At 40.7% G+C, this 26,188-nt stretch overlaps 2 protein-coding genes across 2 annotated transcripts; one reads left to right on the top strand and one right to left on the bottom strand.

The window, feature by feature from the left end:
- Positions 1 to 475: 475 nt before the first annotated feature.
- On the bottom strand, positions 476 to 3,380 carry lrit1a (leucine-rich repeat, immunoglobulin-like and transmembrane domains 1a). Its single transcript, XM_018738036.1, has 4 exons — positions 3,262 to 3,380; positions 2,308 to 2,765; positions 1,729 to 2,034; positions 476 to 1,515 (listed from the first exon to the last, which is right to left on the bottom strand). The coding sequence occupies exons 1-4, from the start codon at positions 3,378 to 3,380 to the stop codon at positions 476 to 478; spliced, it is 1,923 nt and encodes a 640-aa protein (XP_018593552.1).
- Positions 3,381 to 8,796: 5,416 nt separating this feature from the next.
- On the top strand, positions 8,797 to 12,774 carry rgra (retinal G protein coupled receptor a). Its single transcript, XM_018738057.2, has 7 exons — positions 8,797 to 9,220; positions 9,647 to 9,803; positions 10,636 to 10,757; positions 11,443 to 11,596; positions 11,770 to 11,887; positions 12,391 to 12,504; positions 12,631 to 12,774. The coding sequence occupies exons 1-7, from the start codon at positions 9,142 to 9,144 to the stop codon at positions 12,772 to 12,774; spliced, it is 888 nt and encodes a 295-aa protein (XP_018593573.1). The 5' UTR covers positions 8,797 to 9,141.
- Positions 12,775 to 26,188: the final 13,414 nt, after the last annotated feature.

Below are 26,188 nucleotides of genomic sequence, written 5' to 3'. Positions count from 1 at the left end.
TCATTCTAGATTTTTATGACTGCTACAAATTAACTATTCATAGTTTTGTGAAAGTGATGTTTTGATAATTTTACCAAAAGAAATACTTTTACATTTTTAAAAATACATTTTAACTGGAAAATTTGATACATTACATATGTCATGCAGTCACTTAAATGTAAAAAAAAATGTGTAATCAGAAACGTGAAAAAATCAGTTCAGTAATCGATGAGAAGTCTTAATTCTTAGAAGGCAACGATCAAAAATCTGTACACTGCTGTGAATTTTGTGAAAAGAGATTTGTTATGGATTCCTTAAGTGGCCGTTCAGTCATGATACGGCAGTAAGGGCCAAAGAGAAGAAGCACTCTGAGCAGTGCATTATAAACCCCATCATCATTCATCTACAGGTTCATTCTGTGTCTTGACCTTAACGCTCTCAGTGGGCCCGAATTGTACAGTTTACATTACAAGCACTATTCAATATCTAAGGGCTGTCAACAGAAGTACTCGTTTCCCTGTATTTCATTCTTGGCAGCTGCCTCTGAATCGAAGCTCGACCTTGCTGAGAGAAGCCTGTTAGACTCTTCAGGGTTTAATCTTGTTAGATGCTGATTCTCCAAGCCCTTGGCCCTTGTTCCTGGGGAAAGGGTCTCAAATGTGACATAAGAGTCTTGTATGTCCTTTGAATTCTTTCCCAGAAGTTTTTTGCAGCGCCTCTTGAGAGCCCCACAGCAAACAATCACAGTCAGAGGGACAGCTATTACACAGGCAACCGTGATTACAACTGCATTTATAAGCTTTTGGGTTCCAGTAGCGTTGGCTGCTTCATCTGTTGAGAAGATTACACACTGCTCCTTTTTTGGGATCAATCCTTTGACGCACACACAAGCAATGTACTTTGTCTTTGGCACCAGTCCCTCAATGGTGATTCTGCTTTGGCCTGGACTGACATTAATTCTGCGCATGTCTCGCTCTCCAAAGATGGCATACAGCACACTGAACACAGTGGTGTTTTTGGCTGCAGGAGCCTTCCAGTTGAGAGAGACTGTATGGTCAGTGTCCCCAATCACCTTCACCGACCTGACCATCCTCTCTGGATACTGCTGAAGAGATGAGGTGTTCGCAGCAAGGTTACCAAAACCTTTTCCTAGTAACCCAACTGCAAAGGCAGGGCTAGATGTTTGCCTATTTGTTGAATTGTCCAAAATGCTGTAGCTCTCTACATCTGCATATAGGTCCGTGTTACTCAGCAGCTCCATAATAGGCATGGCAGAAGTAATAGCAGCTGGATTCCTTGCCACAAGTTTGCCCTGGTAGGCAATCTTTCCCATTTGTTTCCTTCCCTTAGATTTTTTTGAGCTGCTAGTTTGATTATCTGATTTCACCTCATCCATTATTACCAATGAAATAACAGCATCTGCACTTCCTGCAAAATTTGTTGCTTTGCAGATATATTTTCCAGAATCCTTGTAGGAGACAGCAGGTACACTAAGAATGGACCATATGATTCCCTCTTTTGAAACTTCTTGTTGGACTAAAAAGACAAAAGAGAAAAAAATGTGTTATTACAGAATTGTCTTGAAACATTGCAATAAAATGTTGCCTCTCTCAGAATTATGCAGTCCTATCCTTTGTTACACACACACAGCCTGTTTGTCTGTAGTGAAGTTACTGTCCTGCAGTGCGTTTACATGTGTTAATCCTGCTAGCTAAGAAGTGTTTATACCACTGAGCAGCACTTACTCACCGGTTGCATTCAATTGCTTCCCATCCGTCCTGCTCCAGGAAAGTTCTGGTGTGGGAATACCAATGGTTCCACAGCGCAACAGGACGTTGTTTCCTACAGTGCTTCTAACGCGGGCCACTGCGGTATGGACTCTCGGCACCTGGCACCTCCTCAGCTCAGCATCACTCAACAGCACTCCAGAGAGACTCTCGGGGTCAGAGCACCGTAGTCTTGTATCAATGAAAGCCACGAATGACGATGGAGACTTCTGGAACTTAACGAAGTCATACAGCCGACAGTCACAAACCCAGGGGTTGTCATGTAGACCTACAGCACAGATAAGGGAAAATTTGCACAAACTGTATTTTCCATGAGATGTGCGTCGCTTTGGAGAAAAGCGTCTGCTAGCTGAATAAATGTAAATGTAAATTTACGCAATATAAAACTTGGTGGTAATAACAAATAAAAGTGAGAATAATAGGGATTCAAAATTATTTTAACGGTCCATTAGTGTATATTGACACTGCTTAATAAAACAACTACATTTTTATACATTTATTTTTTCATTAAAGGTATGGCAGTATGACATTTATGCATTACCTAGAATCATTTTAAAATTATGTGCTTGAGCAGCTTTCACACTTAACCAAGTTGAGAGAACTCCAGGGGATAAAGTCACCAGTTTGTTGCTGGACAAGTCCAGATATGTTAAGTTTTTTATGTAGACCGTTGCCTCTGCAGGGACTGAGGTAATCTGGTTATTGTGTAAATCAAGAAGCCTGAGGTTAGGCATGTCAGCAAGGGATTCCCAGGGAAAAGATGTAAGGGCATTTCCATCCAGTCTTAATTCATCAAGGCTGTACAAACCACGGAAGCTGTCCACATTTAACTGAGACATAGAATTGAAAGACATCCACAAAAATTCCAGATTGGAAAGGTAATTAAAAGCTTCACTCGGGATCCTCTTGATTGCGGTCTTCTCAATACGAAGTTTGGACGTGTCGACAGGGAAATTAGCAGGAACCAACGATATTTCTGGATCATTGCAAATAACACTCCTTGAAAAGCAAAGAAAGTTGTCATATGTAAGTCATATGAACATCATATGTTATGTTATGACTTAATGAAAACACATTACAGATGCCATTAATATTGTACAGTGGAGTCTCTGGAATTATCCTTTTTTTTTCCTTGACAGTGTCTGCATTTAAAAATCACATTTTATACTTTAAGTAATTGCTTTATGGGGAATTTTCAAAAGACTTTGAGGTGTATTTAATGCATATTGTTGAACATTAGCAGCAGAAAAGGAACAAAGATTTTAGTTAACATTGCTTGAATAGAAAATACTTTAAAAATAAAGTTTTTCCAGTTTTATTTCTTATACTAACTACTAGTGCTGATGATTAGTTACTGTAATGTCCATATTGTTGCTAACTATCATGTCTTGTGGTTTTTGGAAAGAGAAATTTAATACATCCAATCTAAGCTTTATCAAAACAAAAAAGAAAAATAAAACATTTCAGTGTTACCTTATAAGTAAAAAAAACTTACCTTGCTTTTGAGCCATCGCTTAGATTATGGTAGAAGCAGGTGCACTGAGAGGGGCAAAAACTCAAAACCAGAGGAAATCTGGAAGCCAAGCAAAAAACCCAAAAAAATGTGAGGAACATTTTGCTTCTCAGCCACAGTTTGACATGCTACAAATTCTACTAAACAAGGGAAAGGTGACTGTCTCATTAATACATCACTGTGTCATCTTGCCTTCCCTCCTCAGTGTCCCATACTGCTGTGACGGCTTTGAGTTGCCAGATAAAAAGGATAGAAATGGATTAGCAGAAGCACTACAGCTCACACACGCTTATTGCATCCTGCAATCCTATAGGCCAGGCAGACATCGCTTAGTCATAGTGGAGGAAATAAATTTAAATGAGATAAAATAGACTGAAACGGGAGAAAAAATGTGCTTTTCTTCTACTTTTTAATCTTAAAATCTCACATGATAGTTAAACTGTTTATTTTGACATTTTCCCAGAACTTTCAGGATGAAAACCAGTAGCATATAGGTGTGCGAAGAGCAGTTCAGCTTGTTGATTAGTGCAACATGGAATATGCAGGTAATGGGGTTATAAATTCTCTTTGTGTTTCCATGCATCTTCACCTAGTTTACTGCCCTACTTCCTAAACAAACTAAAATATTCTAAGTGCCCCTAAGTGTGTGGGGTAAGTTTTCATATTTAGGGGACCTGGACAAGATCTCATTAGCAGGATCATGTTTGACATTAATGTTTATAACAAAATAGCTGAACATACTTGGTAGTAAACAAAAATTTCAGATGAGTTGTTAGTATTTAATTAAAAAAAAACCCAACAAGTGCCCATTTTTGTATTAACAATGACAAGGGCCATTGCTAGAAGGATGAAAATGCAGGTCACAATTTTAGGAGCCCACGCTTGGTGGGGGCCAACAAAAATTCCAGTAGATTTTTTTGGTGACGTTGGGACTTGTGGTTGACACAGTTCCTGAGATCCATCGCTGAATTAATTAGCCAAAGCTTTCAATAAAACAAGTGTACAGTTTATACCATTTAAAAAGGTACATCTTTTACAGGGAATAATTATAGCTAGCAGTGTGGTGGTGTAGTAGGTAGTGCTGCTGCATCACAGTGTCTTGGCTGTTAGGGCATAGTTTTGAATCCGGCACAGTCTTTGCGGGCTTTCCATGTTCTCCCCATGTCTATGTGGGTTTCTTCTCGGTGCTCTGATTTCCTCCCACAATCCAAAGATGTAGCGCAGGTGAAGTGACAATGCTAAATTTCCTGTAGTGCATGAATGGGTGAATGTGTGGGTGGACCTCTGTTAGCAAAAGTGAGCGAGTGAATTAAACTAGTTCAAAGAAACTAAAACAGGGCCTCTTATGGCACTTGAACCTGCAGCCTTCTATGTACAACCTCCTGACATTAACCCCAGAACCGAAACAGCTCCATCCCAGCAGCCTTCCTGGGCTATTGATTTCTACTCCACTCTATCAATCCTGACCGGGGCATAGATATTCTCATGTTAAATATATTGGTCTACAAACTTCTTGGCACAAATCTCAGAGGGGTAGCCAAGTGTGTTCAGAAATCATTTCGGGACAGCCCATCCTAATCCCATTTGTAATGTTAATTACGTGCACAAAAATAGATGTTGCTGTGCAGTTTTTATCTGACCTGGAACTCTGTGTTAGACCTCACATAACTGTTGGGGTCACATGTTTCCCTTTTCACGTCATAAGCCACTGATGCCTGTTTCAAACCCCAGCAGTGCGAAAAGAAATTAGCTACGGGGTGACAACATCGTGAACAGTAAAAGGATGTTGAAGCTTAGTTAGCTGTTGGCTTTCTAAAACAATTTTTGTATATTCTGACATTGGAAAAACACCAATTCAAATGCCAAATACATGTAACACACCCATACCATGAAACAATCTGAAGGAGCCAGCGATGTGGACAACTTCTTTTTTTACATGTATGTTACGCATCATTTCCCTAAACTGTTTTACACTGCCTCAAGATTTGAGCGCACAACTGCCTGAAACTGGCTGCATGTGTTAGTTGTTATTTTAGACAGCAGTAACAGCCAACATATCAGCTGTCATGTATTAATATGAAAACTGTGAGAAATAGCCACATTTGATTTGACTGAGCACTGTATGTTAGGTAACAGGGAGCTGTACCTAAGAAATGGCCAGTAAGTGCATAACATTTCCAAACTTGAATTCGACACCATGCCCATTTTCAAACCACCACACATCTAATCAATCTGTTTTGGACTGTGAGCATAGAGTACTTCCGGGAGGCTGATAGTGTACTGCGTGGAGCTCTTTCCTTTAGCGCCAAAGCTTGCAGGTTTGAATCCCACCTCCAGCTGTAGTGCTCTTGAGTAAAGTACTCACCCCAAACTGCTCTAGTTAAAATGAGCTAGCTGTATACTGTAAAGGTAAGTAAGCCAACGTTGTAAATGGCTTTGGTGAAAAGTGTCAGCTCAGTGAATTAATGTACATGCTTCTGGAGAAGATCAGCCAAGTCATACATTCCTCTGTGACAAATGTCTCCACTTTAGAGTGACATTTGTAGTTAAATGATTCAGAGCTGCTTGTCTGTCTTTTCTTCCATCACAATGCAAAGCCATCACAATCAATGAGTTAGCATTTTTGGCCACAGTTGCCCCTGGCTGATGATGTCTTTCTCTTTGACTCCCTTTTCACTTTCCTCCCAAAATAAACTGAGTGCAATATTTTCGGTGATTTTATTTATGGACATGTTTGTGGAAGAACTTTTCCCCACCAGTGTGTTCAGGCAATGAGAAGTTTTTCTGTAGGGAGGTGTGTTACGGCGCCCCATTGGCCCAGAGAAAGTTTCACTTTGACAAGTCTGGTGACTGGCTTGGGCTCCTGTGGTGTGGTGGGTAACGCTCTGTACTCTAAAAGCAGCGATTTGAGTTCAAATGTCAGTGGGACTTGTCTCGCTCTTTTAACTTGAGAAATAGCAGCTCAAACTATTTCAGCAGTACATACACTGGCCACATAATTAAGTAGTCTCTCAGGCCACATTCTTCATATTTTTACCGTCTGTTTTTACAGACATTTGCGAATAGACTAGTTGTGTTCTGTCTGCTGCTGAAAAATATTTCTCTAAAGAATTGATTGACAGTCACTTCTTCCTCCCTTCCCGTAACAGCGTTGTGAGTATCCTTTTGCCTACCAACATTTTTTTAATGCTTATTTTACAACAGCAGAATGATTGTCTGTGCTACTTGGTTTTTAACGATGGGACATAATAAATACGCATTCAGTGTTTTTACACATAATTGTTTCCCTCATAGGGGGTGCGGTGGCGCAGTGGGTTGGACCACAGTCCTGCTGTCCGGTGGGTCTGGGGTTCGAGTCCCGCTTGGGGTGCCTTGCGACGGACTGGCGTCCCGTCCTGGGTGTGTCCCCTCCCCCTCCGGCCTTCCGCCCTGTGTTGCCGGGTAGGCTCCGGTTCCCCCGTGACCCCGTATGGGACAAGCGGCTCTGAAAGTGTGTGTGTGTGTGTGTGTGTTTCCCTCATTACTACATTCAGACAAAGTTTATGACAAATAATATAGCCTGCATTAACCCTGTTTAAACAGAAATTGGTCAGATTCCAAGATCAGGCAAAACATGGTGTCGTGCTACATTTTCTGTTCCCAATTATTGTTATTTCAGAGCAATTGATTTGCACAGTAATTTTTTTTATAGGACTATGTGGTGGTGCATCAGATTCTGAGAGGACTATGAGTTTGGATGTGCTTTTTAAACAGACACAGTGTGTTTAGCATTTGCATGTTCTTCCTCATGTTGGTGTAGGTTTCCCCTGGGTGCTCTGGTTCCCTCCCACAGCCTAAAGACATGTATTTCAGGTAAATTGGTGACTCTGACTCGTGCTAGTGTGTGTATGGGTGAGTGGATGAGTGCGTGTGATGGAGTGGTGTCCCACCCAGGATGTACTCTGTCTATGCCCTATGTTTTCAGGATGGACTCCAGAACACCATGACTCACCATGACTCCATGGTAAAGATGATTGTTGATACTGAAGAAAAGTTTCTACAACTCCACTGTCAAGTTTGAAATATTCATAAACTTTTGTAATATTCATTAAAAGCAGCCTGGTGAACAAATTGATGCTTCTAACTAGATTTTTTTCTAATTAGAAAAAAAATGTGATCAGAGCCTGAAGGTGGAAAAATTGTTCGATTAACTTTAAAAAGGAAGACTCAAGAGAACCCACATATTAAATAAGTAAACATAAGTAATGTATCAGCAAAATACCAAAATAAAAATGCATGAGATGGTATTAGCAGGGGGTGCGGTGGCACAGTGGGTTGGACCGCAGTCCTGCTCTCCGGTGGGTCTGGGGTTCAAGTCCCGCTTGGGGTGCCTTGTGGCGGACTGGCGTCCTGTCCTGGGTGTGTCCCCTTCCCCCTCCGGCCTTACGCCCTGTGTTGCCGGGTAGGCTCCGGTTCCCCGTGACCCCGTAAGGGACAAGCGGTTCTGAAAATGTGTGTGTGTGTGTGTGTGTGTGTGTGAGATGGTATTAACATGTTTAGCCTTTTGTAAAATTTATAGTACATGCGATGCCAAAAGAAGTAATGAAAACATGTACTTGACTTTCCATAGACATAGGACTCTGTGATTTTGTATTCATGTTTGGTGACATTCCCAAGGTTCACACTCTTATAATCTGAGTTACAGCGAGAACTCTGCTAACAATGTAGTCATTGTTTCCTTGGTTTGGTATGAATAGCTTCCACTGAGGATAGTGCAATTATATCACGTACCACTGAATTGTTGTTATGATTAATTCACTTCTGAATAACGTTGTATTTTAGTTTATGTGTTTCACCTGGGGAAAATTACACTTTTTTCACTGTATACATTTATTTTCATGTAATGCGAAATGCTCTGAAAGGAAAACACTGAAAAATGAAAACAACAGCAGCACATTCATCTGCACAGTTAAAGGGATTACCTCTTGGACTGCTCCTGAGGGGCGTGTGTGTGCTTACACAAAAATACATATATTTGTACAGTATATGTTTTAGAATGTTCGTTTCTTATACATACTGTATGTGTTCATATATGTATGTGTATATATGAATATATATATATTCATATTTTCCTTAGTGATATTTCACACACACATTATATGTGTGTGTGTATATATATATATATATATATATATATAAGAACGCAACAAGTAGGTATGTAGTAAAGTATCTAGTAAGCTATGCAGTAAGGTATAGTAAGGTGTGTAGTAATAAAATATGTCACCTATATTTAACCTTCACAAGTCCAGGAGCCTGGTCACCTGACCCGTGTGTGTGTGTGTGTGTGTGTGTGTGTGTGTGTGTGTGTGCGTGCGTGCGTGCGTGCGTGCGTGTGTCACAGCCTGCAGACAGTGTGACTATGACTGAATGACAGTATAAGTGACACTGAATGACTATGAGTGACAGTATGAGCGACTATATGTATGAGTGACAGTATGAGTGACTACTATGTGACAGCACGTTCGTCCAGCACGCCCGCGGCGGGGAGACAAAGCTCGTGTTGTTGCGCTAATTGAACGCTTTATTATCATGTACGATTAGGGCTGCAGCAGCGCGGCTCTGTTCATTAAAACATTCTTGGTGGGATTGAGCCCAAGAGAAAGACTTTACATAATATTAACGCGAGTGGCATTTATTTTTCACGTGAAACGAAACGGCCCTTTAAAAGGAGCTCAATCCTTCTTTTCTCCGCAGCTGAGCCGCGTGTTCCGTTCAGTTCCGTTCGGACCCCCCTGCGTTCGCGGAATACAGAGAATAACAATTCATTTAGTGGAATTATCCATTCATTGTGTCTCTTCTCTGCGCAACAAGATCGCAGTGAAAATGGTCACTTCGTACCCTTTACCTGAGGGATTCAGTGATTTCGACGTTTTCTCCCTCGGCTCTGCTCTTCTCGTGGAAGGTAAGTCTGAGTCTGACAGCACAACAATGAATATATGAATTATATACTGCAAAAAACTGTATAATTATAGTCATGCTCATCGTAGTGGCGAGGGACTGTACTCATGGTACTGTACTGCTGTACATTTTCATTAGGGGAACTGTATCAGCACAACTGTGCCCTTTTCAGTACTGCACTGACTGTACAGCTACAGGTAAATCGTGCATTTATAATTTAACAGGCAACTGTTTCACATCTTTGGTCACAGCAGTGATAGCAATGGGTGGAATTCCTTGCACGACTGGTACCAGTTCAGTTCTTCCCTACAGCTCACTTCACATGATCATCTGTTGCTCAACATTTTTTCTCATCATGTTTCTTTCGCGCTCGACAGGATCCGGGGTGACCCAGCGTCTTCATCATTTTGTTTTCTTCCTTGTGTTCAAGGTCTCGTAGGATTCTTCCTCAATGCTGTCACACTTGTGTCTTTCTTCAAAATAAGAGAACTGCGAAGCCCCAGTAATTTCCTTGTCTTCAGCCTGGCTATGGCTGACATCGGCATCTGCATGAACGCCACCGTGGCCGCTTTCTCCAGCTTCCTCAGGTGCAGAGTCCTCCTCTGCTCTTCCTCTGGTTCAGGGCGAAAGCATATCGTTCCTGAGTCCGGACGAAACGGAGCACACGATGATGCAATCATGTAAAAGGCAACCTCTGCTTGTGTCTTCCAATCTTTTACGCTGAGGCATGCAGATGTGAGGGCAGCAAAGAAAGAACTTGTGAGATACATGAAAATCTCAGGCGGCAACAACAGCAAAATGAAAGGGGAGCAGGGCAGACAGGGACACAGTTGCCTATGTTATATTTACATGTATTCATTTAGAAGACACATTTCTCCAAAACGACGTACAACGATTGTTATGTGGTATTTAGCCAACACTTTTATCTAAGGTGACTTGCCGTGTTAGATACACTGCTCTAAACTCCCTACATTTATTCACCCATCTATACAGCAGAGCAATGTAACACACACACACACACACACACACACACACACACACACACACACACACACACACACACACACACACATACAGGTTGCAGGCCATTTAGTGTCTTACATTTACATGAAATACTTGTCTTTGGACTGTGGGAGGAAACCAGAGCACCTAGAGGAAACTCATGCAAACTCCACACAAAGTGAGATCAAACACAGTGTGTTACTGTAGATGAGTGGCCTTAATGCAAGAGTAAGAAGTACAGTTAGGAACCTGTTTTTCTGTTTATATAGACAGTATTATAGTCTACATTTCCTGAAATTCTTGTGGTGGTATGATGATCTTAATTTGATTTATTGACTATTGTAAAAAAAAAAAAAACAGTGAGACCCCTATCCTGTACCGTGCATCTTGTTCACCATTTTCACATGTATTCCGTAGGTATTGGCCTTATGGCTCAGAAGGATGTCAGACACATGGTTTTCAAGGATTCTTAACTGCACTTGCTAGTATCAACTTCATTGCTGCAATTGCTTGGGACAGATACCATCAGTATTGCACAAGTAAGTGAAACATATCATTTCAACCACAGATTCTGAAGGACTGTAGAGTGTAGAAATTTTAAGATTTGATTTTTAATTTAAAAAAAAAAAAAAATCTGTATCAAAAGTAACCATCTGCCAGCTATATTTTGCCAAGATTATATAGCTGCCTGAGGATGTCTTCCTCTGTCAGTACATATTATCAGGAACAACAAATAACATGGATTAAAGAATGTGTTTGAAAGTTTAGTACAAGAAAAACCTTTGAGGACAGCATAGGCACATTTACATTTGGAGATATATTTACATCAATATTTTGTGCAATCAAGACGCCTACATTTCAACAGAAATTATACTCATTAAGTGACAAAATGATCCATGTCTCAGAAACCAGGAATTAACATAAATAAATGCCACAAGGCAGTAAATGATCCTCCAAAGTACTCAAAAGTACAATAATAGCATAACAGGATTGCTGTTACAGAGCCTGCAGTATGTTAATCTTGTTTCTTAATTTTCCCTGAAGGTATTCTGTGTTTTTGTTGTATGCAGTATATTAGCATTGAATGAATTGTAGCTGTTTTGACTGAAAATGATACGTTTAAAGTGGATAATATTGTGTATATTTTGATGTGACAGTCTGTCAGTGACCTTATATGACAGTTGTTTGCATCTGGACTGTAATACATTTTCTTTTAAATTTCAGGAACAAAATTAAAGTGGAGCAATGTAATAACTCTGGTCATCTTCATATGGTTGTTCACTGGGTTTTGGGCTGCTATGCCGCTTCTTGGATGGGGGGAGTATGACTACGAACCCCTTAGGACCTGTTGCACTCTAGACTACTCCAAGGGTGACAGGTACTCACCTTAGAATACCTGTACTTTTCCTTTACTGTAAGTCCCAGCGTGCAGAAAAGGTTAATGACAGACACAAGATAAAGTAAAACAGTTCTACAAAATCAAAGTGATTAAAAAAAACTGCAGAGTACATTTCAAGATTATTGACATGCCTTCTTTTGTTTCTACACTAGGAACTTTGTCTCCTATTTCCTCTCCATGTCTTTTTGCAATTTCTTCATCCAAGCTGTCACGGTTCTGAGTTCTTACCAATCAATTGAGAGAAAATTTAAGAAGACTGGCCAGTATAAGGTAAGGAATTTATGCACAGTTTCAAATTAACAGAATTTTACGTAATAGTCCAAGTGCTTTTCTCTGAATATATTGCATAACTTAATTATTTATGGCACCCAGGCAAGCCCCAGAACTCGTGGCTGAGAGCACAATGGCAACTGTTCAGTGGGAATAAAGTCTTTACTGACGCAGATGTGTTGCGTAATCACCAAACAGAATTATACACTGATACACATTTACCAGGAACTTTTTCCTTGAGTTTGTTGCAGTGTTTTGAAGAGTTAATTTTACATATTTTTGTTAATACTCCAGTGGAACATCAACTTGTTTAATATGAATATATGGTCTTCAGCTGTAACCCTAATATGTGCCTACTGTATTGTTTTGGTTTTATTGTTGACAATATTAAGTGTTGCTTAAGGAAAAGGTCATAATGATTCTAAAGTCGGAGATTTACAATGTAATGTTCAAAGACATTGTTTTTGTGTATCTGCTCTTATTGTGATTGCTTTATTTTTTAGTTTAACCCAGGCACACCACTGAAGACCTTGTTGTTTTGCTGGGGTCCTTATGCAATCCTCTGTCTATATGCTGCTGTAGAAAATGCTACTCTTCTTTCTCCAAAACTAAGAATGGTAATTGCATGTCTTTGTGAAATTAACAAATATATATATTTTCCATGATTATGGGTGGTGCAGAGGATAGAGCTGGATGCTAGAGGCATCCAGTCAAGGAATGATTACTTTAATTGTTCTTTTTAGGTGGCTCCTATTCTGGCAAAGACCTCCCCAACATTCAATGCCTTCTTGTATGCCCTTGGAAATGAAAACTACAGAGGGGGAATCTGGCAGTTTCTCACTGGACAAAAGATTGAAGTTACTCAAAGTGAAAACAAGTCCAAATAAACTCAAAATGAATGGATTTTATTTAATGCCATTGCACTGTGTTCCATAGAATATACAGTATTTATCTTTGGTATCTTTATGATGGTCACTAGTTTTATTGCTCAGTCCTGTTTGTTGTTTTATATAGTTCTTGTGGCAAATTGTATGTCTAATGTAATGACTGTATCATGGTCAACATATGACATACAAAACAACTATTTCAGCTAATTTTGTATTCCATTCTTGTCCCAATAATGGTGTCTTAGGGTGTTTGTCTGAAGATCTTTTGCGAAAATACAGTCATTCAGTAGTTATAGTATATTACCGATTATTGTATATGCAGTAGGGGGTGTGGTGGCGCAGTGGGTTGGACCACAGTCCTCCTCTCCAGTGGGTCTGGGGTTCAAGTCCTGCGGGGGGTGCCTTGTGACGGACTAGCGTCCCATCCTGGGTGTGTCCCCTCCCCCTCCGGCCTTACGCCCTGTGTTGCCGGGTAGGCTCCGGTTCCCCGTGACCCCGTAAGGGACAAGCGGTTCTGAAAATGTGTGTGTGTGTGTGTGTGTATGCAGTTAAACACATATAGGGTGATGGTGGATATTTGAGCAGTTTCTTCTAGTTTAATATTTTGAATTTAGCACATATTCTGAATCGTAATGTCACCTTTAATTACACACACACACACACACACACACACACACACACACACACACACACATTTTCTGAACCGCTTGTCCCATACGGGGTCACGGGGAACCGGAGCCTACCCGGCAACACAGGGCGTAAGGCCGGAGGGGGAAGGGGACACACCCAGGACGGGACGCCAGTCCGCCGCAAGGCACCCCAAGCGGGACTCGAACCCCAGACCCACTGGAGAGTAGGACCTGGTCCAACCCACTGCGCCACCACACCCCCCTAATTACATATATTAAAACAAAATATATGTAGGCACATAGTGCATTCACTGCACACATTAGGCTTTTCAAATGTTGGTCCTAATAGTGTTATGATTTATGAGCTTCTGCCATGAAGCATATAAATATATTCTTTTAATACTGTCTACTCCTTTCATACAAAGATGATTTTTGATAAGGACTAAAATTTATATTGCCATTTTTTGATTTTTGTTTTCAAATGACAACAGGACATTAAGGTAGGCACAAAAAGGAGACAACAGTCATAACATTCCAGAACCGGAAATGATTCCACATTTTAAGCGACATCAAATTCCATTCAATTTAAAAAAAATACATACATATGCAATAATTCAGCTTCTCATGTTTTCAGTTTGGAAAGAACAAACTAAACGCTAAATATAATTGATAATGTGCCTCAGAAGAAATCACTTTCACTGAAAAGTAATGAAAGGCAGTGTGTATTTCAGTTCAAAGCAACAGTCTTGTAGTTAGTCTTGAACCAAATAACAGAATAAATTTGTGCTTGTTTTTACACTTATTTTTTGTACATGAAGCACAAACATCTGATAAATAAAAATAAAGGGCCAACAGCTTTTGACTGATTCTGCTGGTTTTACTGTTATTGCAGAACCAAAACATAACAAATTAGAATAATAATCCATTTGGTTCCATATAGTGATAAAGGCAAGCACACACACACACACACACACATTTTCAGAACCGCTCGTCCCATACGGGGTCACGGAGCCTAACCCGGCAACACAGGGCGTAAGGCCGGAAGGGGAGAGGACACACCCAGGACGGGACGCCAGTCCGTCACAAGGCACCCCAAGCGGGACTCGAACCCCAGACCCACCGGAGAGCAGGACTGTGGTCCAACCCACTGCACCACCGCACCCCCACATAAAGGCAAGCATCATGTCCAAAAGAAAGAAGAAATATAGAAGAGTTCACACACACACACACACACACCTTCAGAACCGCTTGTCCCATACAGGGTCACGGGGGAACCGGAGCCTACCCGGCAACACAGGGCGTAAGGCTGGAGGGGGAGGGGACACACCCAGGACGGGACGCCAGTCCATCGCAAGGCACCCCAAGCGGGACTCGAACCCCAGACCCACCGGAGAGCAGGACTGCGGTCCAACCCACTGCACCCCCACATAAAGGCAAGCATCATGTCCAAGAGAAAGAAGAAATATAGAAGAGTTCATTTCAATTTTATTAATCTTGCTTATAGTTAAGATTATGTATTTACTGGCCCAGTTGTTTATAAAAAAAAAAAAAAAAAAAAAATCTGGACATTTGAGTCATGCTCTCAGTTTCATTAGTTTTGAATTAGACCCATATCTTGACCCTTTGTTTCAATGTAGCAGTGTAATATACAAATTCTACTTAGTCTAGTATGTCACATTAGAGAAAATGGTCTGCTAAATGAATATATATTAATTTAAAATACACACAGTTACTCATTCACACCTCTGCACTTGTGCCATTAATCATGTGATGGTACTACATTTTGATCTATGTGTGTATTCATAGCAATAATTATGAAATTCTGAATCCTAGGATGAAAACTAAAATGAAACATTCAGCCTACCTAGTTATGAAGAGGCTTAAACAAACTACTAAAGATAACAGTACTGTTGCCAAAGTACAAATTTTTTCTACTTCTGTAATATATTTATGCAACAGCAGATCATGTAATTTCTAATTTTGTCCACTTTTACTGAATTTCAGAGATTTCAGTGTGTTTTGATTTGTTGCCCATATTAAACTTATTAACAATTTCAGAAACCTTATTAATCTGGACAAACTTCCGAAGTGGTTCATTAGACATATTCACAGTTTAAAACCAAATTCTTGAAAGGCTTAATTACTAGATGCAAATTCTAACAAAATAAAATTAATGTACTGTAAGTTTATGGAACTAGCATTGTATTACACTGGTTGACAAATTGACTGAGATCATGTACTGTGAATTCATTGTATACAGTATGTATGAAAATTTACTGAATGTACAGATATCTGAATTTCAAGGGAATTATATGATTGCTACCCAGGAGCCTTGCCGCCTTTTTTGTATGACTACTTAACCTTGGACAAAAGTGTCAGTGAGTCAGTCAGTTGGTCAGTCGGTCGGTCCGTAAACCAAATAACAAAATAAAAATAACAAACCATTACATCAAGACTTGCATTTGTTACAAGTTTTTAAAAAAATCTATAAATGGCCTTACAGTTGGCTGGAAGGGTCTGTGGACTATTAACCTCAAATGTACTGCATCTTTAGTTGCTCAAGGACAGCAACATATGACATTAGGCTTCCAATAGATGAATCCTTTTGAATGCAGATTGACAGTAACCACAATTGCAAAGTTATTCAAGTTCATCAAGTGATTCTCATGTATAAACACTGTAGTTTTAAAAGCACATTTCAAATTCTTGTACAGTACTGTATATGCTTTAGCACTTTTTAAAATGCACATGCAATATCATACTCTTTGAAAACTTGCCAGCACCTTGGAGTACAAAACGAAGCATAAAATATTCCACAAGGTATGTTATGATGCATTTCAATGAGGTATATATTGAAACCTTTATGGGATTCTTGAGATGGTTCATTATTTGCATTTTTACCAGTTAATGTTCTTGGGACAGTAACGACCCCCAGGGGTAATACCCCTAGGCCTAGGCCAGAGGAGGCGCAACTCCCTGCCGCCGACCCAGACCCAAGCACCTGTTCGCAGTTAGGTACTCGCTGCGGTATAAAGGAAGCAAGCGGCGGCTGGTGGGTTTTTGATCAGCTGTCTGTTTTGCGATTAGTGCTTCCTTGGTTCCTCAGTTTGCTCCATGGGATGTTTATGTTCCAGTCCCGAGTTCCCGTCCCGTCCTGTCAACTCCTGCCTCCAGTCCGGTATTTCGTCATGCCTCTGGGTTCAAGTTGTAGTCGGAGATTCGCGTTTCACTGTGCGCCTTTGTGCAAACGCACTGCGTGTTTCCTTGTCCCGTGTTTCTCGTTTCACCTCCACCGAGTGCTTTACAGTTTGCATAGTGCACTTGTAATATCACTTTGCACGTGGGGTCATTTTACTTTCGTCCGTGTTCCGACGTAACAACAACGCGCGTCGCGTCGGACTCCCGTCGTGTGCGGACGCTACAGGGACAAACTAGTACATAATTATATTTCTTCCATCATCATAAGATGCAGTTGTTGGTTTTTTTTTTTTTTTTTTTTTTTCCCCCCCACACTCGCTGAGGGCAAAAAATGCACCATTTTGTGTTGCCTCCCTTCGTAAGATGGATAAAAAGCAAAAGCCCAGGCTTAAGAAAATATGTAACAAATCTTTATCATTCCAGCTGTCTCCTAAAATATCATGCTGAGATTTGTGTTTTAAAAAACATCATCCAGAGATTTTCTGGAGGAAGTCTCAGTGGTCTCAGATTATGGTCGGATTTGAAATGCCTTTTAAAAGGTCAGTTTACTCCTGATATATTTTCATCATCTTTAGGTTGGCACAATCCCAAGCCCCCTCAAACCACTGTGCCAAGTAGAAGAGCAGGTCAACTACTCCATGAACAGGACAAAACACCACAAACAGGACTTTCCCATTTTGTGATCATTTAGAATTCATCACACATACATAAATGATGTATAATTTAGATGCCAAAAATGACACTAGGCTTCCACTATCAGTAATGCAGTTTTTACCTCAGAACATCACCTTAGACGGCATTTCAGAAATCCATATTGCTGTGTAATCCTCTTAAAGTTCATATGAAATTTTGATTGGTTTATCAAACGTAATCCTGCAGAAACTATAAATTCCTCAATGCGTTTGCTGCTGCGAGTGGTGCTGTACATGTTAATTTGGGGACTTGCCAAAGACATATATGTCCTGAGACACAGTGGACCTGGATAAGTCTGTTTTCCTTAATTGCTGTGTCTCATGGTGTGTGCGGTGGGAGGTAATGCAGCAATATGCAGTATCAGACCTGCCGATGTGTGCTGTTGAGTATCGTGTCAGTTGTCTGAAAATGTGTGTGTGTGTGTGTGTGTGTGTGTCTGAGGTTTCTAACTATGTTAAATCTAACATGGGCAAGGCTGTGACTTGTTGTTACTCCTGTTTGTCATTTTCATCAACTGTATATCAAGGTGTAGCTGAGGCTCAGAGTGGGTCCAGCTGGGGTTCTTTTTTAGCAGAAAATGTTGTCCCAGTGATTCCTTTTGACCTTCAGTGTGCACTCAGTTGGTTCACTGGCGAGTGTGAAGTGGCTGCGGTGAAAGACAGAGTGAGTTACGTGTGCGAGAGGGAAGCAACTGTCCCACGGAGGACTTCATGTATCTCAGGGTCTAAAGTGAAGTGGGAGATAAGTGGACTGGTGCAGCATCAGCATGTTTGCTGGAATAACAATCTGTGGTGGTTTTTGCAGACCAAGCTACTGCACAATCCAAATCCCCATGCTCTTCTGTGGTGAGCAGCATTATTATTATTATTATTATTTTATTTTATATAGTGCGCTCTTCTCACGCAGTGACACAAAGTCTGTGTTAAAGTGCTCTAGTTAATGGTGGGGGGGGGGGAATGAGACTGTGGCTGAGGTTTCTCTGCAGGATTGTGAGATGTGACAGGATGAGGAATCTGGAAATCTAGGAGGCCTTCGGCACTTCTGAGTAGATTGAGAGGAGTCAGATGAGGTGGTTGGGGCATGTTGTAAGAATGCCCTCTGGTCACTTCCTGAATTAATTTTCAGCATAATGCTGCAGTGACAGCTAAATTATAAATAAATGAATATTGCTGTGTGGGGGCCATAGAAAACATCACTGAAATTCAGGAATATATTTACTCTTCTCTTCACTTCAAATTAATTATTTCTACTAAATTTGATTCTTAGGATATGATGTTACTACAATGGAATTAAATTAGTGTGAAATTAATGTAACAGGTATTAGTCATGCTAATAACAGAAGAAAACTTGTACCTTTGTTAATTGTAAAGCTTTAGTGGGCTTTACTTTACAAGACGATGATTAAATAGATCCTTTGTGCTGCTATTGTCAACTGAAGCTTTGCTTCATAATGGGCTGCAGTTTCTTCAGCACTTCCCATTGTCTCAACATTAAAGTACATGGCTCAAGGGTACTACAGCAGGGCTCACAGTGGGATGTCAACTTTGAGTTACACACTGCTTACTTCAGTGATGGCTGAGCTGCAAGAACTACTTATTTCACTGGTCTTCTGACAGAACAACATGCAAATGTATTTCCAAGAATAGCACACAGGTGGCACGGTGACACAATGAGTAGCTCTGCAGTCTCACAGCGCCTGGGTGATACGAGAGGACGTGGGTTCAATTCCTGCTCAGTCTGTGTGGAGTTTGCATGTTCTCCCTGTGTCTGCATGAGTTTCCTCTGGGTGCTGTGGTTTCCTCCCACAGGCCAAAGGCATGCTGTTCAGGTTTCGCGTGCGTGCGCGCGCGCGCATTTGTGTTCCACTAATGTATATCCATACATTAGTGACCCATTGTAAGTAGTGTATCTAGCAGTGTAAGTCACTGCAGTGAATAAGGTGTGTGGGCTGAAAACACTACGTGGTTCATTGGAAGTCACTTTAGACAAAAGTGACTTTTTAAAAAGAAAAAATGCAAAATTAATCTGTCGATAATGAATACTAACATATAAGGAAAGACAAGAACAAAGTAGAAATGCACGTTGTTAAATTAAAATCTGGAATTTAGAGCTCTTGCACAATATTCAATGCAAAAGATCTGAAATGGCACAGTGGTTTCTCAGCTGGACACCTAATTTGAAATTTGTAAGAGAACTTTCTGAAACATGCAAGCACATTTATCCCTTTAAAAACTGAAATCATATTTGGTTTTTTATATTCCTGGAATATGACTGCTAATACAAGCTGCTCCATATGTTATACTTCAGAGTGTGTTCTCTGGAAGCAGTGACAAAAATATTTTACTAATTACCTTTTTCCCTTGTTTTTGAGCATATAAATTGAAGTTGTGATGCAAGATGAAAAAGCAGTTGTGAAACATTAAGCTACAAATAGTTTAATTCCCATCCTAAAGTGGATTTTTGAAAATTTGAGGAATGAGGTTGACCCTTTGAAAAATGAATACTTTGACAACTGCAGATTACTAACAATCCTGTATCCCCATAGCTGGTTTCAAATTAAATCAAAGGCAAACTACTGGAAAACTGAAAATGTTGATTCCCCATCACAGCTGATTCAGTTAAGTCAGATGGGGGACCTCAGTCCCTTCACAGAGCAATAAATAGTGTTTCAAGGGAATAAACTGCCCCAAAAAGAATCTGGAAAAAAGCTCTACAAAAAATATCATTGTAACAAACAATAGCTTCACTGTGAAAGAAATCCTATCAAGAAATGTGTTCTTAGCAACAGTTTCAAAAAGTTAATTTTTAACTTCAATTATTGAGTAAATCCCTTTACTTTCTTACTGTGCATGTTATGCAGGGGATGTTCATTGTCACTGTGGAGTAGCAATAGGAACTATGGTATTTTGTGTATAGTATAACAGTCACTGGATTTTGTGGCTTTAGCATTTCACCACCACTATGTAGACATCCAAAGAAGACTAATATGTTGATCTTGCATTTTGAATTTAAGAATGCTAAATGTACATCCCCCATCTCTTAGCCAAATTGTGCTCTAGAAATGGTTACCCAAATGGGTGGTGGATATATAGCATTTATTTATAGATCAAACAATGGTAAATTCTGAGCACTTCCTAAACAATTTAGGTTTACCAAGTATGGACTTCAAGTTAAAGTAGTTTTGTCATTCCTCTATACAGCTTGTGTACAATGGTATGAAATTGTTTCTTCAGAGACCATGGTGCAACACAGAACATAGCACAAGATAAAAAATAAATACACAGGACAGGATTTGCCTATGGCTGTGAGCTGTAGGCAGTTGTGGTGTGGCATAGTGTAGTGCTGAGTTAATTGTTCAATGGAGCCAGGTGAGCGTTGGGAGGCAGCAGGGTGTTGAGTAGTCTGACTGCCTCAGGGAAGAAACTGTTGCGGAGTCTGCTGGTGGTGGCGCGGATGCTCCTGTATCTCCTGCCAGATGGCAACAGGGCGAAGAGTCCATGAGAGGGGTTGTCCACAATGCTGGCGGCCTTGCGGATGCAGCGGTTTTTGTATGTGGAGTCGATGGTGGGAGAAGGAACTCCGATCGTTTCAGCTGTTCTTACCACTCGCTGTAGGGTCTTGCAGTTGGAGACCGTGCAGTTCCCATACCACACGGTGAGACAGCTGGTCAGGATGCTCTCCATCTACCCTCTGTAGAAGGTAGTGAGGATGGGAGGGGGGAGTTCAGCTCTCTTCAGCCTCTAAGAAGTGAAGATACTGCTGGGCCTTCTTGGCTAGGCAGGTGGTCAGAGTCCAGGAGAGGTCCCCTGTCATGTGCATACCAAAAAACTTGGAGCTTTCGACTCTCTCCACAGCTGTTCCATTGATGTGCAGAGGTGAGTGGTCTATTTGGGGTCCTCCTGAAGTTAAGTTCTCTTTAGTCTTGTCAACATCTAGAGATTGTTGTCTTTACACCACAAGCTGGTTCACCTCCTCTCTGTATGTTGACTCACTATTGTTGCTGATGAGGCCCACAACTGTAGTATTGTCAACAAACTTGATGATATCATTTGAACTGTACTTTGCAGCACAGTCACGAGTCAGTAGGGTAAACAGCAGTGGACTGAGCACACAGCTCTGGGGAGCGCCGGTGTTCAGTGTGGTGGTGCTGGAGGTGGAGTTGCCGATCCTGATGGAATGTGGTCTCCCAGTGAGAAAGTCCAGGATCCAGTTGCAGAGGGAGGTAGTCAGACCCAGCAGGCTCAACTTTGTAATCAATTTTTGAGGGATGATTGTTGTTGAATGCTGAACTGAAGTCAATGAACAGCATCCTTACATAGTTGTCCTTTTTGTCCAGATGGGTCAGGGAAAGGTGCATGGTAGCAGATATGGCATCTTCTGTTGAACGGCTGGGGACGGTAGGCATACAGTACTTCTACAAATACCTACAGTTGCGTTAGTTTTTTGCAGCCCCGGAAAAGAATAGACTACAGACGGAATTAACTACAGCTGAGAAACGGTGCATAACAGTAAAGAACTCCAAGGGTATGATCACTGCATTAGACACTTATCAGAAGTCAGTATAAATGTACTGGTTCTTCCAATGCACTGATGGAAACATCTGAAGAGGACATTAAGTTGTGTTTTAGTGCTTATAATGGTCATCTATAATGTATGTACTGAATTTTTCCCTGCCTTCACCTCCCTCAGCAGCCAGGAAGAAAACTTCAAACTCATTCACAGAATGTACCTAACCCCAATGCACCTTCACTGGATGTTCAGCTTGCGATATTTTTGACTCACAATGGGTTTCGTGGAACGTAACCCCTTCCTAATTTGGGGACCTGACATAGTTTAACTTGACTCCCTTGTAAATCCAACTGGTAATTTAGATAACTTCTGCCCATTCGTAAAATGAATTAATTTTAAAATGTACTGCTATGGCGCTATCTAGCGTTGAAAATGTAAAACTTCAACTGCAGTACCGAGGAGTGACTTGTAGCGATTTTAGCTTTAGGTTCCAAATTTTTTTTCTAGAAAGATTTATAATAACTTTCTTAAGGGTGCCTGTTATGCCAGTAAAGTGTCCCGACATTAATTCTGCACATATAATTCATTGACATTATTTATTGCTACCTGCCATCCTGTTTTTCTTCTAAAACTTATTTTGCAAATACATGCAGACCCCTGCATAAATACACACACGTCCATCACGAGGTTGCAGAGAGCACCAGAGAGCAGGACTCAGTCCAACCCACTGTGCCACCGCCCCCCGCATAAATTCTTTGTTAAAATAGCCTGCTCAGCCGATACAGTAGCTGTGTTATACAAGTCTGTTACACGGAATATGCAAAAATAAGGTTATTGCAGTAGAAAGTTACAATAGACAATTAAAATAAATACCCTCATAAAACAGTTTACACAGCAGCTACTAATGGAAATAAAAATTAGTTTGTGTCCTAAAATTAACACTAGCCTTGTAAACCACCGGAGAAAGTTACTGAGAACAGTGGAATACTATAGTAGTTGCATAAAAACAAGTACTATTCGGCTTGAGCAGCCAGTGCTGTTTCGGGGAGCACGAGCTGTTGTTGAGGGATGCCGTGGGGGGGTAAACGATGGTTAATGAACCCCGCCCCCCCCGGGTGACGCGTCGGAGTCCTTGCAGAAGCTGCTGTGAACATGTCACAGTCGGCATGGCTAAAAATTCTCAGATTTCCTCACTTTTCCTCTAAGTCTCACCTTCCTCGGAAGGAATCTGTTCTCACTTCCGATTGATTGTACGGGCGAACTCTTCGTATCGTGTAAGAATCCATGGTCGGAACGCATATGAGCCAGCAACTTGGAAACGTCTCCACACAGCATCACCATTTTCCAAACAGTAGATATAAAAGCAGAGAGAAAATGCTTCTAAGTTACTACTGAATATGTTTTTTTTTTTTTTAAGGCACAACAGAATCCAGCAAGGACAGCGCGCGTGAATCTGGTAACTTGACGCAGACTAGGACTGAGCATACATAATATTACAACGTAAAGTTGACTGCTAATCATTGTGGTCAAACACCTAAATAAAAATGCATAAATCTGACAGTGTAGATGATTATTGGAATACTTTTCCAGATTACTTCAGTGATATGTTGATGTATTATTTGGACTTGTCTGCAGCAAACAAATTCAATAAACAGATCTGTGTTTATTGGTTGGCCATTGTATTTGTCTTGTATACAGATAAAATTCATTCTGATAACATTAAATGGCATTAACAACATTAATTAGGACTACAGTGTGTGCTGACTTATGCCTAGATAGGGTTTTTATATTTTAGTGGTAAGTCATGGAAGAAGCAAAGTTTTAAAAGGAATACGGGGGGGGGGAATGCTATTAACCAAGGCCTGGCAAAGAATCAATGTACAACTTTTCATATCAAATTTATGCAGTGTTTAAATTTCAGATGGTATATAGACTAATATATCTCATTTCCCTCTGTCTAATTTAGATGGTAATTGATTTACAGCAATGTATGAGTGGCAAGCACAACTAAACAACTCTTAAACACTTTATGTAATGCATAAATTGTGCTTTTGCTGAGATGTATGTCACTTTGGACAAAAGTGTGTGTGCTAAATGAATAAATTTAAATGTAGATGTTTGTATTCTAGGGGGCATGGTGGCGCTGTGGGTTGGACCGGGTCCTGCTTTCCGGTGGGTCTGGGGTTTGAATCCCACTTAGGGTGCCTTGTGATGGACTGGTATCCTGTCCTGTGTGTGTGTGTGTGTGTGTGTGTGTGTGTGTGTGTGTGTGTGTGTGTGTGTGTGTGTGTGTCCAGCCTTATGCCCTGTGTTGCTGGGTTGGGCTCCGGTTCCCCGTGACCCTGTATGCTACAAGCGGTTCGGAAAGTGTGTGTGTTTGTATTCTACAAAGATCAGAATGTAAAATTTCAGAAATAACTGCTTATTTAGTCCAAGAGTCATGCTTGTATGTTTCAGCTTCACCTTCAGTCAAAATTCATGACTAGAATCATTAGTTATATAGCAAATTAAAGAAGCTATATCAGTGAGAAATACTGCAATATAGTCAGTTAATTAACAGTAGACTTGTTTACAACAATATGTGCTGAAACAAGTCAATTAACAGACAAGTGAGATGTTTATTATTCAGCCAGTAAAAACCCCTTGCTGTGAAAATTAGTAAATCATTGTAAAGTTGGTTATCTAACATTTCAGATCCCTTGGAAAAAGTATAACTGACTTATTGTCAGTTGTGATCAGGGTGTACCCCTCCTCACACCCTGTACTTTCGGGATAGGCTCTGGACCGCTCTGGACCACCCTGTACTAGACATACGGTTGCTGAAAAGCGATAATGTGCAAGTGAGTCTAAAGCAGGCAGTGTGACTGGATGGGAGGAGCTCTAGAGCCCAGGGAGGTGCGAATGCCATGTCGCCTACAGGTTAATTCATCCATGTAATAAAGGAAGACAACTGCAAAAAAGACAATGGAAAAAATATCAGTTAAAATGGCACACGAGTGTGACAACACTCTCTGCTTATGTGTTCCAAGTCTTTGTGCACTGACTCTTCTCGTCAACCTTCTTCGTGCCAGTTGGAGCATAGGGCCTTCACTACATGTCTCCATTGGTCTTTGTCCTGGGCTGACCTTTTTGCCTCTCCCCAGGACATCTTTTTTTAGCTCTCTCTGTAGGGTTTGTCTCCATGACCTTCATCTTCTCCGTTTACCCTGTGGGTACCAATCCAAGGCTTGCCTTGGAATGCTGGTCTCTCTCTGCGCAAGGTGTGCGCGACCCATTTCCTTCAGCTGGATTGTATTAACGATGGTTTGTTAAATATATTATATTGACATCTATGTTTAGACATTTAACTGACACTTTTCTCCAAAGCAACTTACAAACTTAAGCTACTTGCAGTTATTTACCCATTTCCCTGGCAACCTGTGTTGCTCTTACTTCATACAGTGTTCTCACATTCCATAATCCAGTCCTTGTTACAGCCTTGAGGGAGAGAAGGTTCATTGGGAAATCGGCTTCCTGCCGGGTTTGGCTCTTCTGCGTCATATGCTTTCTCCCGTGTCGTGTTTTTTTTTTTTTTTTTTTTTTTTTTTTGGGTCATTAAATGGAGTTTTTGCAGTGTTGGTTTCTGTAGCGATAAAAATATTTTGGGGTGGGGTTGCTAGCCCCACGCCAAACCCTCCTGCTTTTGCAGCCGGGGGCTTGGGACCATCTTTGGTGGAATTTTTGTGCATTGTGAAAATTGTTTTAAAGGCAGTGTTGAAGAGAGGATGGAGCGTTGAAGGGCTCAGCATCTGTATCCAAGGTAGGTACACCATCATTCTACTGCTTCTTAGAGTTCATAGAAAAAAGTAGATGGAGTGATTGTGCTAATTGTGCAAAGCGTCAATAACAAAAAAGGTAAAAAGAAAAATAAAACTAATCTTGGATCTGATGATGATGATGATGATATTTTCTTTATAGGGATGGCTGGTAGAATAGTGGTTAAAGCTGCTACCTTTGGACCTACAGGTTCAAATCTCAGGTTCAGCTGTAGTACTGGTGAGCAAGGTACTTACTCTAAAAAGTTGGTTCAATTAAAATTATTCAGCTGCTTGAATGGGTCAAAAACTGCAAGTAGCTTAAGTTGTAAGTTGCTTTGGAGAAAAGTGTCAGTTAAATGTCTAAATATAGATGTCAATATAATATATTTAACTGTAGTTTGTTTTTGTTACAGTGGGAACACTTTATAGTGGTGAGAATCTCTTCTTGGTTGACAAGTTGCAGAAGTTCTGAATTGTCTGTTCTACTAGGAGACAAGGAGGAAGGACACAGTCATGTAAATACATTTATTATGTGTGATAATGTTGAACCATTGTACATGAATGATTCACTTTGACTTCAAAAACACT

Source organism: Scleropages formosus, chromosome 8 (assembly GCF_900964775.1).
Source record: "Scleropages formosus chromosome 8, fSclFor1.1, whole genome shotgun sequence".
Lineage (NCBI taxonomy): Eukaryota > Metazoa > Chordata > Actinopteri > Osteoglossiformes > Osteoglossidae > Scleropages > Scleropages formosus.
The sequence above is the reverse complement of the archived record's forward strand: the minus strand, read 5'-3'. Positions and strand labels throughout refer to the sequence as shown.

Bases quoted from the DNA above. Each gene is read 5' to 3' on its own strand.
- rgra (XM_018738057.2), top strand. From the start codon at position 9,142: ATGGTCACTTCGTACCCTTTACCTGAGGGATTCAGTGATTTCGACGTT. The intron at 9,221-9,646 runs GTAAGTCTGAGT...CTTGTGTTCAAG, and splicing joins CTCTGCTCTTCTCGTGGAAG to GTCTCGTAGGATTCTTCCTC. The intron at 10,758-11,442 runs GTAAGTGAAACA...TTTAAATTTCAG, and splicing joins ATACCATCAGTATTGCACAA to GAACAAAATTAAAGTGGAGC.
- lrit1a (XM_018738036.1), bottom strand. From the start codon at position 3,380: ATGTTCCTCACATTTTTTTGGGTTTTTTGCTTGGCTTCCAGATTTCCT. The intron at 2,035-2,307 runs GTAATGCATAAA...TCTGTGCTGTAG, and splicing joins TAATTTTAAAATGATTCTAG to GTCTACATGACAACCCCTGG. The intron at 1,516-1,728 runs GTGAGTAAGTGC...TTGTCTTTTTAG, and splicing joins GAAGCAATTGAATGCAACCG to TCCAACAAGAAGTTTCAAAA.